The following is a 19,422-nucleotide window of genomic DNA, read 5'->3' on the forward strand; positions in this document are numbered from 1 at the left end:
TGTGGTTGTTTAACACACAAACCATATGAACAGCAGGACCATCCCAAGACTATGATGCTGCCCAATGAAAAAAGCATTGGTGTGTCTTCATTCAGTATAGAGGCGCCAACTGCACTTGCATGTGATTGGCAATGGGATAGCATACTCCACAATGCTAGAGGGCAACAAGTTGGTTGGGGAAAAGTGCAGGACAGCCATGTGACACATACAAACACAGCATCAGCCCCATGAGTGAGCCACCCTACCCTACCTACCAGCAGGAATGGCCCTGTAATGGCCTACATTTAGTCCCTGCAATTAACATTATGCTGCTGAAGTAGATTAAGCACAAGATCTTAATACAATCTTGAGCACCCATGATTACCTGACTTTGATGGCCTTGCCAGACACTTTATTATTCATTTACCTGTGGATTGCTGGCAGAATGTTTGGTTTTCAGTGGTAGCACTGGTAGCCAGTTAGGACTCAAGAGACCTTTGTTTTACATACTGGGATGCTAAACTTGCAAGTTATGTCATTTCTCATAACCGAGACACAAGTGAGATAAAGAGGTTGACTGGAGGTCTATGGCACAGTAGCAGGCCAGCCACATTGTGCCAAGCCTTGGAGATTTGTCTGTACACAAACGCATAATGTGTGGTTTTGAAAAGGACTGTGTATTCTTACTGTTTCATTTAAAGACATATTGATTGCAAAACTAGAAGCCCAAAGTTTATACCGCGTTCCTGGAAAAAATAATACTCCAGAACATGCAAGAAAAATGATTGTTTACTTCAGTTGTCTGCCTGGAGAATTTAGAGCTAACAAGAGGCGTTGGGTTCAACTCTTTTTATGCGCAAAGACTCCGTGGGTGGTTCTTACCATCAACATGCCCATAAGCACAATCTGTATATGACAATCCACAGCTGCTTCATTATGCTTCTACTTGAATTCCCAAGTCTAATTAAGAATACCAACTACCTTTCATCTACACCTGCTAATAGCAGCTAATTGATTCAGATGTTAAGCTAAAACAGGAACTGAGAAAGAAAATTAATATTAATTGAATTAAAAGTATGCATATCCTAATCAATTCCCTCTAGCAATGGGGGATCCTTTTTTCTATCCTCTTAGTACATTCCGAACTGAATGTGTGGGTCAGTCCTGCTATAAGCCATGGGTATAGCCAAGGGACAGCTGCCCCCCCACTAAATAAAAATCAATAAAAATACTTAACTGAGGTTTTCCTCCCCCTAACAAAAGCCTGCCCTCCCCAACAAAAATCCTGGCTACGCCCATGCTATAAGCCAGAGATTACTTTCAAAGCTCCCTTCAGGTGGGAGGCTGTCCAATGCTGAGTTGCTGCCTGGTGTATGTTTCAAAGCATCAACTGGGCCAGATGTTGGCCAATCTGGTCTCTGCTTTCAAATGCATCCTTTCTCAGGAGGGAGGCTGGCCAACCTACCACCTAAGGAGAGATTTGAAAGTACAAACTGGGCTAGCAGAGAGCTGGCCAATTCTACGTTTCCAAAGATGGAAACCAAAGTCCAGATAAAATTAAGCAATGGGCCAGATATAGCTTGTGGGTCATGGGAACCCTCCCAAAAACACCCTGTGGAAATTTGAATATTTTGCATGAATCGGATAAAGTTACTAAATCTGCAGCCCTATCCCAAATTATCTGAATCAGCAGGACTTGCAATCAAATCCTAAACATGTCCACTCACAAGTCCTACTGGATTCATTGGGGCTTGCTCCCAGGTTAAGGAGGTTAGGGCTGCAGTCTTGATCCAGAAATGGGATTAAGCCCCAACTGAATTGAATAGGTCTTACTTCTGAGGAAGAACTGTGCTACAAATGCATCTGTGTTGAGTAATGCAATCAATCGCTTTTATTTCTCAGTTATGGCTCCAATTGGGACGCGGGTGGCGCTGTGGGTAAAAGCCTCAGCGCCTAGGGCTTGCCGATCGAAAGGTTGGCGGTTCGAATCCCCGCGGCGGGGTGCACTCCCATTGTTCGGTCCCAGCGCCTGCCAACCTAGCAGTTTGAAAGCACTCCCGGGTGCAAGTAGATAAATAGGGACCGCTTACTAGTGGGAAGGTAAACGGCATTTCCGTGTGCGGCTCTGGCTCTCCAGAGCAGCGATGTCACGCTGGCCACGTGACCTGGAAGTGTCTCCGGACAGCGCTGGCCCCCGGCCTCTTGAGTGAGATGGGCGCACAACCCTAGAGTCTGGCAAGACTGGCCTGTATGGGCAGGGGTACCTTTACCTTTACCTTTTATGGCTCCAATAATGGGCACATATTTTGTTCTCCAACCTAAGCAACCCCCACTGTTACATGTGACCGCAACTCACCTGCAGCTGCACACAACCAGTTACATGAAATACCTATTTGTTTAGAATATTTATACCACCACATTTCCTTATATTGAGTCTAGTGGCCCTACTGCATTTCTACTAAGACATTGACATACTGTCAGTCAATTGGGATCCAGATAACTATCACTGTATGAATGTAGCTACCTGCTTCTGCCCACAGATCTCCCAGGGTGTATTATTCCGCCACCACCCCTTTTCTGCAATTTTACAACTATCCACTAGAATTTTCAAGGTCAGCAAATTGAAGGGATGGCTGTTTTGGTTTCTTTCTTTTTTTTAGTAATTGCAGGTTTACTTGAGATGATCTTGTGTGATGGGAACTGTCAAACTTCAAACAGTTGTGATTTATTTTAGGAGGTGCCCTCAAGCCAGAAATACCATTAAAAAGTAAAGCTCTTAAAGCCAGGAACTTTTTTTTTTTTTAAGTGAAATGCTAAACTCTTTTCCAATAATGCAGTAAAGCCTACTACTGTCATTTTAGCATCAGAAAAATGAACCTTTCCCAATTAAATCCCTTTTCCAATTAGAAAAATTACTGAGGGCGGGGGAAGAAAACTGATTTTTTTAAAAAGATCTATAAAACTTTGCAATAATACAGTCACAAAAGTTCCACTACAATTCTAATCATGTCTACTCAGAAGAACATCCAAATGAATTCAATAGCATTTACGCTCAGGTAAGTGGGCTTAGGACAGCATGCTTAGAAGACCTGTCATTAATTTTAATTAGCTGTGGATTGTATGTCTAGTCAGCATAATAAGAAGGAATATTAAAGCCTGACTTGTCACAATATTAGCACACATTAAAAACCCTGAAACTACCAATAATTTCCTAAAAGATTCATATGCCATTCTCTCAAACCATCCAATGTCATGAGTGCCAACAGATCATTCTTGACAAGCATGAGGAAGTATTGGACTAAACAAATTGTCCATGGTCTACTTTATTACATTCCAGGCAAAAAAACCAAAACCAAAAACCATGCACAAAAGACTTATTCCCCAGGTCTTCCGAACCAGTTCCACTTTCCCTCTGTTCTGACGCCCCAAAAGCTCCCCACGTTTTAAAGCGAAAAATGCTGCAATGGAATCCTGCGAGCTACTCTCCTCCGCATACCATAAGTGGGTGAAGTTTCCTGTTCTGTGGGAAAACGCATACCTGGCGTAACCTGCGCATAGGTGTGCACTTAAGCTCTCCAGCTGAGCTTTCCCCTCCATTCACCCTTTATCTACACAATTGCCCATGATGACTGACACTCCCTGACAAGATCTATACACAGGCAGCAGCGTGAAGACCAAAAAGAAACAGCACAAAACCCACAGCAAACAATCACAGGACATCCCTCTTATTTACCGTCGCATACCACCAGCTTGCAAAAGCCATCCTGGGTTCCTGCTTCCTCCTCTCCGATCGATCCCTCCAAACTTCAGCTTCAGTAGCACCAACTGCGCGCTCACAAACTCAGCTACGAGTGGCTGGATTGCATTGCTTCCTCTACTAGGGCGGGGCAGGTTGGCGGAGGGGGGAAAGGGGCGTAGCCTGGTCCTTGTTGCCATCGGCCCCGCCCCTCCACAGGAGGGGAAGCCAGAAAGGGCGAGGCGGGGGTGGGGTGGGGGTGCTTGCGCCTGTTGCGGCTGCTCCTTTGGGTTTGGCGGCAGTGGCACAAAGTTAACCCACAGCGGGCTTGGAGCGCATAAGTTCCGGGGGGAGAGGGAAGATCTGCGGCTAGTGACGAGCAAGGGCGTGCTCTGTTCGCCTTCAGGGTACAGAACCTGTAGTGGGACCTCCCTGGTGCTGGCTGTGCTGCCTGAGCCCTGGGCTAAGTACAAACCATACATCTCCCCCCCTCCCCGCAATAATAGATTTTATTCATATTTAAATACGAGAAAATAAAGCAACAGATGCCAAATAAAACGAAGCAGAAGTACTGTACAGAGAGCCAAACAAGCCAAATCACACCATACATTTGAAGCACACATCCCCAAATCACAGGAACTGTAGTTTGTTAAACTGTACAGTGGTACCTCGGGTTAAGAACTTAATTCGTTCTGGAGGTCTGTTAACCTGAAACTTTTCTTAACCTGAAGCACCACTTTAGCTAATGGGGCCTTCTGCTGCTGCTGCTGCTGCACGATTTCTCTTCTCACCCTGAAGCAAAGTTCTTAACCCGAGCTAATATTTCTGGGTTAGCGGAGTCTGTAACCTGAAGCGTTTGTAACCTGAAGTGTATGTAACCCGAGGTACCACTGTAGTTTTTAGTTGTAAGCTACAGTTCCCGAAATTTTGGGAGTGAAATTTTGAGAATGTATGGTGTGAACTGTAAATTTTGAGTGTGGCCTGAGGTAGGATTTCATGCCCCCCCCCCCCGGCCTAATTCATAGTGGGCAGGCAGGTCCCAGCGTTTCCTTTCCTCTCACCAAACCGATTTCTTTCAGAAGGAAGGAAATGGCTCTGTCCTTTTCTCCTTCTACTAACCAGGGAGAGCTTCACCTATTCTGTTTCCCAGTTGCATGGGATCATGTTGGCAGCCCACAACTAAGGAAAGGCACTCTGCACATGGCCAGATGCATGAGCGTAGCCAGGGGAGTGGGGGTGGGCATCTGCTCCCCCAATCAATAATCAAATAACATAAATCCTGCCCCCCCAATAAATCCTGGCTAAGTCCATGGTCAGAGGTAAATGAAATGCTTTTTGTGTGTGGAGGGAGGGGTTTTATATCATTCAGGTCCAGAGTAGGTTGGGTTTAACCTCACTGCAACATTGTCCCCAAGTGTTTTATTCCCCCCCCCACACACACACTGGGTGAGGGGTGAATTGCAACTAATAATATGGACAAAATGAAGGAGGGGGCATTATGAGAAAGAGAAGGGTTGTTCACACCAGCTGGCAACTGCAGAACTCGGTAGCGGACTTGGTCACCAGGGAAAGTTGGCAGAGACAGGGAATGCTGAGGATTGGCTTTATTGCAGACAGGGAAGGGCTGGGACTGAGCTGTGGCTTTAGACACTGGTCTCAAATTAAATGCTGAACTGAGCTACGCCAGGCTGCCATCTGCTGTTCTACAGAAACACAAGCAGCTGCCTTGCTTATTTTTCTTAAACGAAGTTATTTAACAGAATTTATGTACAACTTGATTGCAATAAAGCCACTAGGTGGTTTACAAGAAATAGTAAAATTATAAATAAACACAGTTAAAGACCATTAGAACAGTTTTAAAATAATTAAAAATAAGGGTAAAAAAAACATTGAAGAACATCAGCTTGTCTGAATAGGCTTGCCTTAACAATAATGTTCTAAGCAGGCTCTGACTCAGACCATTGATCCATGCAGCTCAGCACTGTTGGCAGAACCTCTTCAGAGTCTTAACCAATGCTATCTAGGGATTGAACCTGGAACCTTGTACATCAGGCATAGGCAAACTCGGCCCTCCAGATGTTTTGAGACTACAATTCCCATCATCCCTGATCACTGGTCCTGTTAGCTAGGAATCATGGGAGTTGTAGTCCCAAAACATCTGGAGGGCCGTGTTGGCCTATGCCTGTTCTACATGCAAAGCCAGATGTTCTACCCCTGAGCTACAGCTCTTCCTTGGTTATAGGAGGAGCAGCTCTAAACTTTAAACTCTCCCTGGTTGTTTTGAAAGTGAAGAGTTATTGCCCAAGACATATCATTTCCCCTTATTTCTTCAAGAAAATGCCCTGGACAATCTCTTGCCCCAACTCCTTAGGCCTCAATTGGATTGCTGTATCTATCACTCTAGGGACTCCTCCAGATCACTTATTTATTGAACGTTCACCCTGATTCACAAAGCTTTTGTGGCACTTGGACTATACCAGGTTTTTTTTATTGAGCATTCATTCTGATTTGTTTGTGCAGAGGCTTCATGACAATGAACATCCATCCTGATTTGCTTGTGGAGGATTTCTTCCTGTTAATCATTCCACACATTTCAGTTCAGTTCATTGTAGTACCCTATCAGTTTGCTAACCTCAGAAACCTCTTTTTTAAGAATAGTTTTGTTGCACTAGCACAACGGGGACATTCAATCTACTTTAATTGCCACAACTTAAATTTCACATGATGTCTGAATCTCTTGAATGTGCTTGAATGCAAAATACATACGGTCTGGAGGGATCCTAGTAAGCTGCTTACATCACCCATCATAGATTTGTAGAGTTGGGACCACAAAGATCATCTAGTCCAACTCCCTGCAATACAGGACTCTTTCACCCAACATGGGACTTGAACCCACAACCCTGAGGTTAAGAGTCTTACGCTCTACCAAGTGAGCTTGCTTACAGCCAGCAACACATTTTCAGGGCCCATGTTTGGTCCTGGGATGCATGATTATGCTGATGTTGTAAATAAAAATATACCCTTTTCCCTTATGGGGTATCCAAGAGCCCATATACAACACTGACGACAAATGCTTCTGAGCACATACAGAGTGCCTCCCAATAGAGCAGCCAGAGCCAGCCCGCTTGCGCCTGGGATTAGTAGGCAAGATTTCCAAATCCGAAAGCAGGGCCTCAGGGCAAGTCTGACCCCTTCAGTTTACCAACTGCAGAGAAGAACCAGCACATCTTTGTGCCATTTTTAAGACTAACATTTTGGTGTGGCATAAACTTTCACGGACTGGAACCGAATTGTTCCTTTTTATTTATTTTAAAAATAGCACAATACAGCCATTGTCACCGCCTCAACAGACTAACAAGGGCTACCCCCTCTGGAATTTGTCCAGAAATGGTTAGTCACCGAGCGAGCCTCACACACCCAGAGCCTAAGGGAGGCGCCCTGAGCTTTAATCTCCACCCGCCATGATACGACGGGGAGGAAGACCGCTCGCTCGCGCCCCACAATCCCTCGCGGGGGACAACTCTGCCAAGCTCTGCCCGGACCTCTAGTCCCGAGCCGAGACGCGCAGATAAGACACGCGCTGCGTCTCTTCCCGGGGCCGGAGCGAGAATGTTAGCCGTCTGTCGGTGGGCGGCCCTCTCCGAAATACGCCCCACAAGGAAGGAGGGGAACTGTCACCTTCTCTCAGGACTGCCATGTTCCTGGGGGCGAGTGTGGGGCAGACTCCCGGGCCTACCCTCTCCCTCAGGGGCTGCGTCTGAAGGGGCAACGGGCGAGTTGCGCCAACCTTGCGCGCGCGTACAGAGCTCCCTCACTTGCGCCGCTGCTGCCGCCACCTCGTCCCACCCAGCCCCACCCACTGCTCTCGCTTGTCTCCTCTCCTTCTGCCTCAGCCCCACAGGGCGCCGTGGGGCACATTCCTCAGCCCGCCCCCAGCCCGCTTCTCTCCCTCAGCCTCTTGCCCCGCGGCAAGAAAAAACACCAATTAAAACAACCACTGGGAACTTCGTCTGACAGACTCGCTCCCAGGCCGTCTGCTCGCTCGCCTTCCTCTCCGCCCGCGCCGCTACTTACGGATCTGCCTTCTTTGGCGGGAGTTTTCTTGCCTTTCTGCGGCTGGGACATGTTGACAGGCGGGTGGGTTTGTTCCCCCCCTCACGTCCTCTGTGGCGCGAGGACGAGGCAATGACAACTCCCGCCAGAGGGAAGGCGAGCGAAGCGGGCAGGGTCCGGGCGGCTATGAAGCAGCTTTTCCGACGGCCACCCCCCCGGTGGTGCCAAAAGCCAGGCACCGCTAGGTCCCTCCTCTTCCTGCAGCCGCCGCTTTAGCAACAAGCAACCGAAAAAAAGCTCTCGGCTTCGGTTGTTTGTGGAGAAGGGAGGGGAGCGAAGCTCGACGAAAGAGACTCGGTGGCGAGTTTGTTTTGTTTCGTTCGCTGGCTAAGACGTTCAGCTGAGACTCCTGACCCGGCTGGGCGAGGCTACATTTTTATCTTGTTTGAACTGAGCGCAGTTCTCTCAGGCAGAGCGAGGAAGAAGACGATCCCACTTTCTTGCTACTTTGGAGAGAGTTTGTTTCCGTCGGGCAAAGACGAAACCTCAGCCTCAAAACAGGAAAGTTCGAAGGTTGTCGAGGGCCTAGTTGCTGCTGATTTTACTACTGGATTGTTTAAGAGGGCATGTAAATGGTGGTGTATTAGCCAGAGCATTTGGGTGCTCCCTAGTTTGTCCATTCCCCCCCTTCCCCCCTTTTCTTCCTAACCGAACACTGTATGTAACGCTAATATCTCGCAACAAACGAAACTGATCTGTAGAAAAGCAACTTGAAAAAAGAGACAATGCACTTATTTTTGTAAACTAAGAAATCTTTAATAAAAACTTCTGTAAGAAAAGAAAAAAGAACAGGAAAGTTCCCTGGCCACTTCTTGAAAGGGGCAATGGTAGCAAACTGCAAAGCAACTTTCAAAGAGCCCAGAAGATGGAAATCATAGGCCAAAACATCTGGGGGTTGAACTTCTAGCCCAGCCAGTCGTCCTCCTACATGATAAGACTTGGCTCAGTTCAAGCAAGATAAAAATGTGCCTCGCCCACCAGAAGCTTAATATTTTTCAGCAGAATAAAACCTACCAGATATGTTTGCACAAATAAAGGAAGCCACTGCTTCCTGAAGCCACACAAGTCTGGACCAGATCGGTGCCTGGATGGGGGAGTGCATACCCTCCTAAATTTCTCTGATAAAAATAGGGATGTCCTATTTCATCATCATCATAATTTTATTATTTATACCCCACCAATCTGACTGGGATAATAACAATAACAACAATAGTAATAATAATTTATTTATACACTGCCCATCTGGCTGGGTTTTCCCAGCCACTCTGGGCAGCTTCCAACAGAATATTAAAACACAATACAGTATCAAACATTAAAAACTTCCCTAAACAGGGCCGCCTTCAGATGTCTTTTAAAAGTAAGATACCGGTAGTTGCTTATTGCCTTGACATCTGCTGGGAGGGCGTTCCCTTGGCCACTACCTAGAAGGCCCTCTTCCTGGTTCCCTGTAACCTCACTTCTCGCAATGAGGGAACCGCCAGAAGGCCCTCAGAGCTGGACCTCAGTGTCCAGGCTGAAGGATGGGGGTGGAGATGCTCCTTCAGGTATACAGGACCGAGGCCATTTAGGGCTTTAAAGGTCAGCACCAACACTTTGAATTGTGCTCAGAAATGTACTGGGAGCCAATGCAAATCTCTCAGGACCAGTGTTATATTGTCTCGGCGGCTGCTCCAAGTCACCAGTCTAGCTGCCGCATTCTGGATTAGTTGTAGTTTCCGGGTCACCTTCAAAGGTAGCCCCAAGTAGAGCGCATTGCAGTAGTCCAAGTGGGCGATAACTAGAGCATGCACCACTCTGGAAAAACAGTCTGCGGGCAGGTAGGGTCTCAGCCTGCATACCAGATGGAGCATACCCTGGGTAGCTTCCAACATATATAACAACATAATTAAACATTTATAAAACTTCCCTATGCAGGGCTGTGCCTTCTGAAGGTTGCATAGTTACTTTTCTCCTTGGCTCGGGGGTTCACATAACTCCATACCCTCCAACATTTCTCTGATGCAAATAGGGACGTCCTAAGGAAAAGTGGTAGGGACATGGGTGGTGCTGTGGGTAAAAGCCTTAGCGCCTAGGGCTTGCCGATCGAAAGGTCGACGGTTCGAATCCCCGCGGCGGGGTGCGCTCCCGCTGTTCGGTCCCAGCGCCTGCCAACCTAGCAGTTCGAAAGCACTCCCGGGTGCAAGTAGATAAATAGGGACCGCTTACTAGCGGGAAGGTAAACAGTGTTTCCGTGTGTGGCTCTGGCTCGCCAGAGCAGCGATGTCACAGTGGCCACGTGACCCAGAAGTGTCTCCGGACAGCGCTGGCCCCCGGCCTCTTGAGTGAGATGGGCGCACAACCCTAGAGTCTGTCAAGACTGGCCCGTACGGGCAGGGGTACCTTTACCTTTACCTTTAAGGAAAAGTGGGACATTCTGGGGTCAAATCAGAAACTAGGATGGCTTCTGTAAATCTGGGGCTATCCCTGGAAAATAGGGGCACTTGGAGGGTCTGGGAGTGAAGTCCTGGGTATGCCACCACAGTAAAGGAAGAATATAAGAAGAAAGGGCCAAAATCTTAGTGTACACACCTGGAAATAAGCCCTGTTGAACTCAGTGGGACTTGCTCCTGAGTAGACATGTGTAGGATTGTGCTTTAAGTGCAATTTCAACCCAAATGTATGCTTGTTTAGAACATTTCAGTACTGTTGCCAAAATAGTTTGAACTTGGGCGTGAATAAATAAATAAGCTAATAAGCTGCTAGTAAAAGAAAGTGAAATGTACAAATCTGTCCAGATATAAACCTAATAAACCATGGAAATATGAGCCTACAGCATTAAATCATCTGTGAGATTAAAATATCGTACTCGCTAATGGATCCACCTATGAAACTGGTGGTAGGATTCTGATCTTTTTACTCCCTCACAACATGGTGTGGCATTAAAATGTTAGCTGCCAAGAGCCGGAATTGCTTGATTACACATTTATTTGCTTTTGAGTGTTTAAATTGCCCTTGTGCTTTGACTATGCCATCTGTGCCTTAACTATGTATTTAGCCCAGAATTTCACCACTAATATGGAAAGTGAGCCCACCCAAGCAATTCCCACTTCAAGCATGGTTAAACACAAGGTCCCTCCAAATATCCTTTTTATTGTGCCATTTTCATTTCTTTTTGCACCTGCAAAAGTTTTGCGGCAGACCTGCAGCTTCATTTCTCGTACCTTCTTTTTTTAAAAAACCGCAGGTGTTTCGGTTTATTTATTTTATTGCCTTGGTTGTGCTACGGTGCAAGAGTGGCAATAATGCGGTAGCACCAAAGAGGCATTGCAGAACAACTAATAAAGCATAATGATGTATGAATGGTACCGTATAAATCAACACTAATGCCCTATTATTGTTCCAATGACATGCTGAAGAATACATTTGGGAAGGGGTGTGTGTGTCAGTCTCGAGGGGCTCACAATAGTGACGATGATTACGCCAACTATGACACACACTCATACGGTTCCAGTGCTGACACAAATCCTACTTGGCCACTGCAGAATTCAGAGAGAAGGCGCCTGGAAAAAGGATGAAGAGCACTGAACATAATGCCTGCATAACAACAGTCATGCTATCACAAATCACAAGATAGCTGGTTTAGATGCCAGGGCTGTAGCTGCCCTTTGCACACATTGTTCAATTGCAAGAGTCAGAGAGTTTTGTCTAGCATGAAACAGGATGGTGACCGGCTTGTGCAGGCCCTGCACTGATGAGAAAGTCCACACATATGAGTCCAAAACTGTGAAGTGCAGCAAGCTATCCTTTTCCCGCTAACTTCCATAAAGCGGCTCTCTATATTGTACGTTGCCTTTTTTATTTTATTTTTACAAACCCATCTCCACCAAATGTGTGTCCCAATGTGTCTCTCGAGTGCAGAGGGTGCCTGTACCATTTGTAGCAGCTTCCAATGTGTGTCAAATGTATCATATCCACCTTGTAAGGTAAACCATTATTATTATACCCAGATTACACCCATTATTATACCTAAATTGCAGCCTTTTCAGTGGTGAAGCCCTGATGTTGAAATACTCTCCCTGGAGAAGTTTGACATATTTTGATGTCAAGTGATAGCCTTCATATTTCCCCAAGTCTTTTAGATTTGATTTTTTTTTTAATAAAAAACACCCTCTGGTTGCTTCCAGATGGTTACATAGCATTGTATCAAGCATTTGATACAATCAAGCATTGTATCAAAAAGTTCCTGTCTTTTTTCTTCTTGCAAAAGATCAGTTTTAGAGGAAAGTGGGTTTGTTGCACAAGAGTACTAAATCATCTTTAAGTCTGCAACCTGAATTTACTAGTATGTGATTAAAAAGCTGTTTAATTCATTTTTTTTTTATAAACCCACTCTTATAACTTTATTTGTGGGTTTTAATTGTTGTAAGTAACTCTGAAAATCCTCTGGATTGAAAAGCAGAGCAGCAAAAGAAAGAATAAAAGAAAGAAAGAAAGAAAGAAAGAAAGAAAGAAAGAAAGAAAGAAAGAAAGAAAGAAGGAAGGAAGGAAGGAAGGAAGGAAGGAAGGAAGGAAGGAAGGAAGAAAGATAGCTAAAGGTGGAACCTGCTACTCTGAGTTTGTGGTTCTGATCTGAAGTGGGGACTTTCAGCTCATAGCTCATGCACTTAACATGTGTTCAGAAAGTAAGTAAAGAGAATGCAACAAAAGAAAGGGTGTGTCTTATTCGAAACATAAATGATCTTTATGTAATTCTCCGAATAGGTATGCCTTTTAATTGTAAGCAACAGCTGAGCATCAGCAGCCAACAGGTCTAACAGGACTGCACTGCATTCCTGAGGGTTCAACATGAAGGATCCTACTCCCTGTTATAAATGCTGCAAAAGAATCAAGCATTCTTTTCATTGCACTTTTCTGGAAGAACCAAGGGATTAAAAACACACACACACACACACACACACACACACACTTAATAACAGATCTCAGACACAGGATCCCAAATTCTTCATTTTAGGTCATTTTAGTTGAACTGCATTTTTCTGATCACAGTTCACTGAAACAAATTTAAACATTTTCCAGAATGGTAGCCATGTCTCATACCCTCCAACATTTCTCTGATGAAAACAGCGACGTCTTGTCCCCTAATAATAATTTTACTATTTATACTCCATGCATCTTACTGGGTTGCCTCAGCCACTCTGGGCAGATTCCAACATATATAAAAACATATATAAAAATTAAACTTTTTTTTTAAAAAAAACTTTCCTCTACAGGATTGCCTTTAGACTGCTCAGGGGTTAGAGAACTCCATACCCTCCAACATTTCTCCAAGGAAAATAGGGGCATCCTAAGGAAAAGCGGGACATTCTAGGATCAATCCTGCACCCACTTACCTTGTAATAAACCCCTCTAAAATTAATGGCTTCTGAGTAGATATAGATGGGATTGCACTGTTATAATGGTCTACGTTTTTTGCACCAAATTCCGCCCAATCTCACATACCCAACTAGCAAGGAAAAGCAAAAAATATTTACGTATATAGCTAATTAGGCTCTTAAGCAATCTCAGGCAATCTTTATCATGTTTACATTACAGCATTAGCTTGTGGTTTTGATGGAGCACAAGAGGACCAAAACTGGGGCGGGGGAGGGGAGTGCAATGCAGGGAGACTTTGCTCCCGGTGCCAAAACCATGATTAACATTATGCATATTTTTTACAAAAAAAAAAATTAATTAATTTTAATCATGTGGATACTGGTTAGAAAGAATTAAGTCTACAGTGTAAAAGGAAGTTAAATATGACAAGCTGGGTGTTGCCCGTTTGAATTCCAGGCATTACAACCTGGAGGGAGTGCCTGACCACTTTGTAAGGGCTCCCCAGCCACTTCCATATCAAGCTAATTGCTTTGAGATAAATTAATGAGCTTGAAGGAAGCAACCTCCGTGATCCACCACCTTAAAATAGACTATGGACTGAAGCAGAATCACTGATAAAAACCAGGTGTCCACTGCGAATGTGAAAAATAGAAAGAAGAAACAAATGGAATGTGCAACAAAACTGCTGCCTTTACAGACCCCTATTTTCCAGGGACAGTCCCGGATTTACAGAAGCCCTGCCCGTGCAATATCCCACTTTTCTTTAGATCATCCCTAAAGGGAAAATTTTGGAGGGTATGGAGTTATGTGACTCCTGAGCCAAGGAGATAATTAACTATACAATCTTTAGAAGACATCTGAAGGCAGCCCTGTATAGAAGAAGAAGAAGAGTTTGGATTTGATATCCCGCTTTATCACTACCTGAAGGAGTCTCAAAGCGGCTAACATTCTCCTTTCCCTTCCTCCCCCACAACAAACACTCTGTGAGGTGAGTGGGGCTGAGAGACTTCAGAGAAGTGTGACTAGCCCAAGGTCACCCAGCAGTTGCATGTGGAGGAGCGGGGAATCGAACCCGGTTCCCCAGATTACAAGTCCACCGCTCTTAACCACTACACCACACTGGTATTTTAAAAAATGTTTAATCTTTTCTAATGTTTTTATATTTGTTGGAAGCTGCCCAGAGTGGCTGGGGAAACCCAGTCAGATGGGTGGGGTATAAATATAATAATAATAATTTAGGATGTCCCTATTTCCACCAGTTAAATGTTGGAGGGTATACCTTTACATTACAGAACAATGCTTTTCATCAACAGCATTCGGTTCCTGCAAACGATGAATCAGCAAGCATGTGGCAAATTGACAATGTTTGTGACATCCCAGCCCCCTTTGAAGAATTAGTAGAATAAAGGTTTGCTGGCTCTTCTTCTTTCTTTTAACCTTCAAGTAACTGAGCCTCAAATCTAGCTTCTGTAGTATTCTTCAACGGTATTCTTCTACTTCTCCCTTTTTCCAGGCCTTTAATCTCATAGAGTGAATTGGCTGTTTTGTTTTGTTTTCTAAAATACTGAAAATCATCTGGTGGCAGAGATTCCAGCTGCGAGTATCCTGACTTAGCTCACTTACTTTATTCAATTCAATGCTTGGTTTTCCTGTCAGCAAAAGCAGGAATTGTTGCTTCTCCATGGGGTGATTTTAAAAGCCAGTTGCTCCCCCTCCCTTAGGCTGTGATTTCAGAAGCGATGAGTCATGCCATAGCTCTCCTCTGAATCATCAACAAACAGTCTGGTGAAATATGCTTGGCTTGCCTCTCGAAAAGCCAGAGGCTGATTAAAAAAGGGTTGTTGTTTTTTTTAAAAAAAGAACCATAATCAGAAAATGATAATGCTTTTATAAGACATCTAGTAGGCTTTAGCACCCCCTTGTGAAAAAAGGTCATAAAAGCAGACTTTAGAAAACATATTCCCATTTAAAACTGCAATTCAATTTTCAATTTTTGCCTGATTGTGGTTTTCTTTCATGACACTGACTTGCTCTGTCCTCAAGAATCAAAATATGGATTCATCAAACTGACAGTGTTGGGTTATTGTAACCAAATAATTACTTTATTTCTTCCAACTTTCTCTTTGTAAACTATGCATTGTTTTCTCTATACAGTTGCAGTTGCCAGGAATTCATAAAAATAAAATAAAAAGTTACAGTACTGTCTATCAAGGTACAGTTGCCAGGAGTGCCTTTTATCAGCTGGTTTGCTTATCAGCATTCATGTCAACAGAAAACAGACCTTGCAACAGTCACTCAAGCCCTGGCTACATCCAGATGAGACTCCTTGTACCATATTCTATGTGGGACTGCCCTTCAAGACTTCTTGAAAGCTTCAGCTGGTTTAGCAAGTGGCTCCTTGGTTGCTTGCGAACATATAGCACCAATTCTGTTGCTGGTGCATTTCAGGTACCAATTTAAAATGCAGCTAATTACATGTAAGGCCCTAAATGGCACCTGTATGAATCTGCCTGGGGCCTATGATGGAGACCAGGGCTTCTTTTTTGCAGCTAGAAAAATAGCTCTGATGGAGACAATTTTCAAGGACCTGTAGGTAAGGGTCATCAGGCTGGTGGGCACAAGGGACAGGGCCTTTTCAGTGATGCTCATTCTTATGGACTTTTCTTTTAAGGCTTTAAATGCTTGGATGCTTCAGTCCACTCTTAACTGAGTAATGATGCTGATCTAGAAGACATAATTTTAACAGGTATAGATTTTTTGGGGGTACTTCTGGTTTATGATTGTAATAAACTGATTGGTTGATTGATATTTTTTGTCTGTCTTTGAAACTGAATGTTGATGCTGCTGCTTCTGTTATTTTATTATTATTTATTTGTACATTGCCTTGAAAGTGTGTGTGTGTGTGTGTGTGTGTGTGTGTGTGTTTTATTTTCTCTGGTTTTCTGCTGTTATGTATCTTGTTTCAGTTGCCAAGGCAGGAAGAACCGGGAAGGACGGTTTGCTTCCTTCTAGGATTTCAAGAGCTGCTACATTTCATCTACTTGGCACAGGTGGGTGACAGATGGAACACACATAGGAATTCTCTGGCAGTGGGAAGTCCGTCGGTTTGAGAAAGTAGCTGCAACCCTGCAATGTAGCACATTGGTAAATATTGCAAAGGAGAGGTAGGACTCATGAGACGAATGCTTTTTGTTGGAAGCCTTCTCCAACAATTCTTCTACACCCAATTCTGTGGCCCCTTCCCAATCCACAGCAAGTATTTAAAGGGTGGTGATACGGCATGTTAGCTGCTTACGTGCAATTTTATATATATACATATACATCTTTTTTATTTGATTTTACAAATATAAATTTAAAACCATACCAAATGCGCATCCATATAAAGAGATTACTCTGAACCTTGAAGCTTCCCCCCCATCCCCTCCATGGATCCTATTGTCAACATTTTCAACTGTATATTATTTCATAATCTATATTTTATATCTATCCATATTGTCCGTAGTGTTCGTTACCTTACAAGTGAGGTCAAAATCCAGCTAATGTTTTCACCTGCTTACAGTCGTCTCCTAGATAAATTATAAACTTTTCCGATTCTTTCCTGAATTTCTTATCTTCTTGGTCCCTGAGCTTTCCAGTCGGTAGCTGCTTATGTGCAATTAATGCTGTATCTTGGTTTGTTTATTTATTTAGCACATTTATATACTACTTTTCCCTCCAAGGAGCTCTGGGTGGTGTACGTGGCTCTCTCCTCCCCATTTTATCTTCAAAACAGCCCTGTGAGGTAGGTCAGTCTGAGGGACTGTGACTGGTCCAAGGTCACCCAGTGAGATTTGTGGCTGAATGGGGATTCGAACCCTAGTCCCCCAACTCTAAACACTGCACCAGACTTGCTCTTTTCAGAGGACAAATCAAAGTGCCCCATCTTCATTGGTTCATGAATTGCAGCTGGGACTTTGACTGCTTTTCTTCCAGACTCATCCATTCATATCAGATGTATAATTAACAGCACAATCCTACTCGTGTCTAAACAGAAGGAAGTCCTATCCAGTTCATATGCTATACTCTCAGTCTCTCTGCATATAAGACTGCAGCCTAAGGACCTTACTGAGGGAAGAACCCAAAAGGATTGGATTGGGTTTAAAAAGAAAGATGTCACATGAACTGTATTCCTTTTGGCTTGATCCTGTCAAGTCTCATGTTTCACCAGTTTCCATCGTGCAGAAAGGGAAGGGCAATTATTTGCTATTTTGGGCCTGGCAAACTTCCCAACATGGTATGTGCAAGTTCACTTAACAAGGGCCTGGTGGTGATGTCTTTTGGCTGATATATGTTCCTGTTTTATTCACTGTCATTCTCCATATAATTGTATTCCAAGGCTATGGTTTCTCTTGACAGATGAATTGCTTTCATGCTCATCAGTAAAGCATTTTCCTGCAAAATGAGATTGACAGGTAATATTGCGACTTATGGATGCTGCCTATAACATGTCAATTGCTTTGTTGGGTATTCTAATGGTCCCTTCTCAGAAACATCCAGTATACAATAATATTAATAAGACCAGACTTACCTGTTGAGAAGGATTTCCCCCACCTTCATACAACCTTTCCGTTTAAATTACACTTTTAAGTAGTTTGATATGGAAGATCCTGAAGAAGAAGAAGGAGGAGGAGGAGGAGGAGGAGGAGGAGGAGGAGAGGCCTGTTGGACTACTAGACCAATACTTTTGAGTTTCTTTGGGCAGAGAAGGCTTTCCAAAATAATGTCTCTACTGAGGAACACCTGAGCATCTGTAGTGGAACCAAGGGAATCAGCTTTCTGATACTGGAGTGTTTTGAACTTTAAGGAACTGGGAACTAGAAGCCAGCTTCCGCATAGTCTCCAGGGATCCCGTCACTTCTAGGATAAAGAAGCAATCAAACAGTGGCGGATCCTCAACATGTTATACCAGCAAAAAAGGTATTTCAGAATAGTATGTGCTGATCACTGTGCAACTGTCCTGGAACCTTATCTGTGCATTACACGACAGCATTAGAGGCAGCTGTGCTGAAATGTGATTCCCTTTGTCCCCAGAATCTGTGAGTCATTTATTTACCCTCAGCCCTGCCGCTAGCCATTTATTTCAGTTTTCTTCTGTGTACTACTAGGAAAGATTACCTACCATAAATACAGCCTCTTTTTGTTAGTGACCCTGACCACTGGGTTCTCTAGCCAATTCAGAAGCTGGGATAGTACTAAGGGCTGTGCCGTTAGAAATCAGCCTTCTACTCAATGGTAGTAGGATGGACATGGATGCATAAATTCACGGGACATTAAAGATTATGCTAATAGTGTGGCACCACTGTTAATCAGAAGCGCCAAAAGGGAAGTGAAATAAAAATAACCTTCAGTAACAGAATGCAAATCTTCCCCGCCAGACAAAACTGGGAAGTTGCTAATTAAAGCGAAATAATGGATTCTGGTGCCATCTGCTGGCTGTTTGCATGCTGCTTAGAGAAGTTCCAAAATAAAATTTCCTTTATTTTGTACACTCGTAACACTATTTGTTAAATATGCTTCCCTTTCAAAAGATACCACAAAACCAACAAAACGGCCTTTAGAATAGCAGCAGTATGTAATATGGTTATTATTTTCACTCTATTCTTCTTCTGTTCATTGTTATGCTACGCCTTTTTTATTTGCTGTATTTGCTGAATGTTGTTTTATTATGCTGTAATCCACCTTGCCATTTCTTTGATGTGGAAGGTAGTACAGTGGTACCTCGGGTTACATACGCTTCAGGTTACAGACTCTGCTAACCCAGAAATAGTACCTGGGGTTAAGAACTTTGCTTCAGGATGAAGACAGGAATCGTGCTCCGGCGGTGCAGCAGCAGCGGGAGGCCCCATTAGCTAAAGTGGTCTTCAGGTTAAGAACAGTTTCAGGTTAAGAACAGACCTCCAGAATGAATTAAGTACGTAACCAGAGGTACCACCGTACACAAATATTTTTAATAAATGAATGAACAAAATCCTCCAATTCCAGGTAGGAGATTCACCCAGACATTTTAAACCATGGTCTCCAAACTTTAGAATTCAGCTGCAGTCACACAGCGCCATTTATCTTGTCACTTAGGATTCAAACTGTTTACTTCCACTTTTTATTTACTTTTTTATTTTAAAAGCCCAATTAATTCATGCAAGATGGTTTCATTCTAGCTTCACCTGATATACTGTTAATCCTTCAGCAAAAAGCAAGTGCCTTGC

At 43.9% G+C, this 19,422-nt stretch overlaps 1 protein-coding gene across 8 annotated transcripts in view; it reads right to left on the minus strand.

Annotated features, from left to right (window-relative positions):
- Positions 1-8,145, minus strand: part of CAST (calpastatin) — a 61,513-nt gene extending 53,368 nt beyond the window's left edge. For 3 of the 8 annotated variants that reach the window (XM_083403873.1, XM_083403871.1, XM_083403862.1), the window contains exon 1: positions 7,790-8,145. In XM_083403873.1, coding sequence (XP_083259999.1) covers positions 7,790-7,840 — 51 coding nt within the window. In that variant the 5' untranslated portion in view covers positions 7,841-8,145. Of the gene's footprint in view, positions 1-3,712; positions 4,370-4,603; positions 5,774-7,789 lie in introns of those variants that run through there. The other 5 variants (XM_083403872.1, XM_083403869.1, XM_083403868.1 and 2 more) reach the window with 3 other exon arrangements.
- Between the last annotated feature and the right edge of the window lie 11,277 nt (positions 8,146-19,422).

The sequence above is a fragment of the Podarcis tiliguerta genome (assembly GCF_965153285.1).
Source record: "Podarcis tiliguerta genome assembly, chromosome: 11".
NCBI classification, from domain to species: Eukaryota; Metazoa; Chordata; class Lepidosauria; order Squamata; family Lacertidae; genus Podarcis; species Podarcis tiliguerta.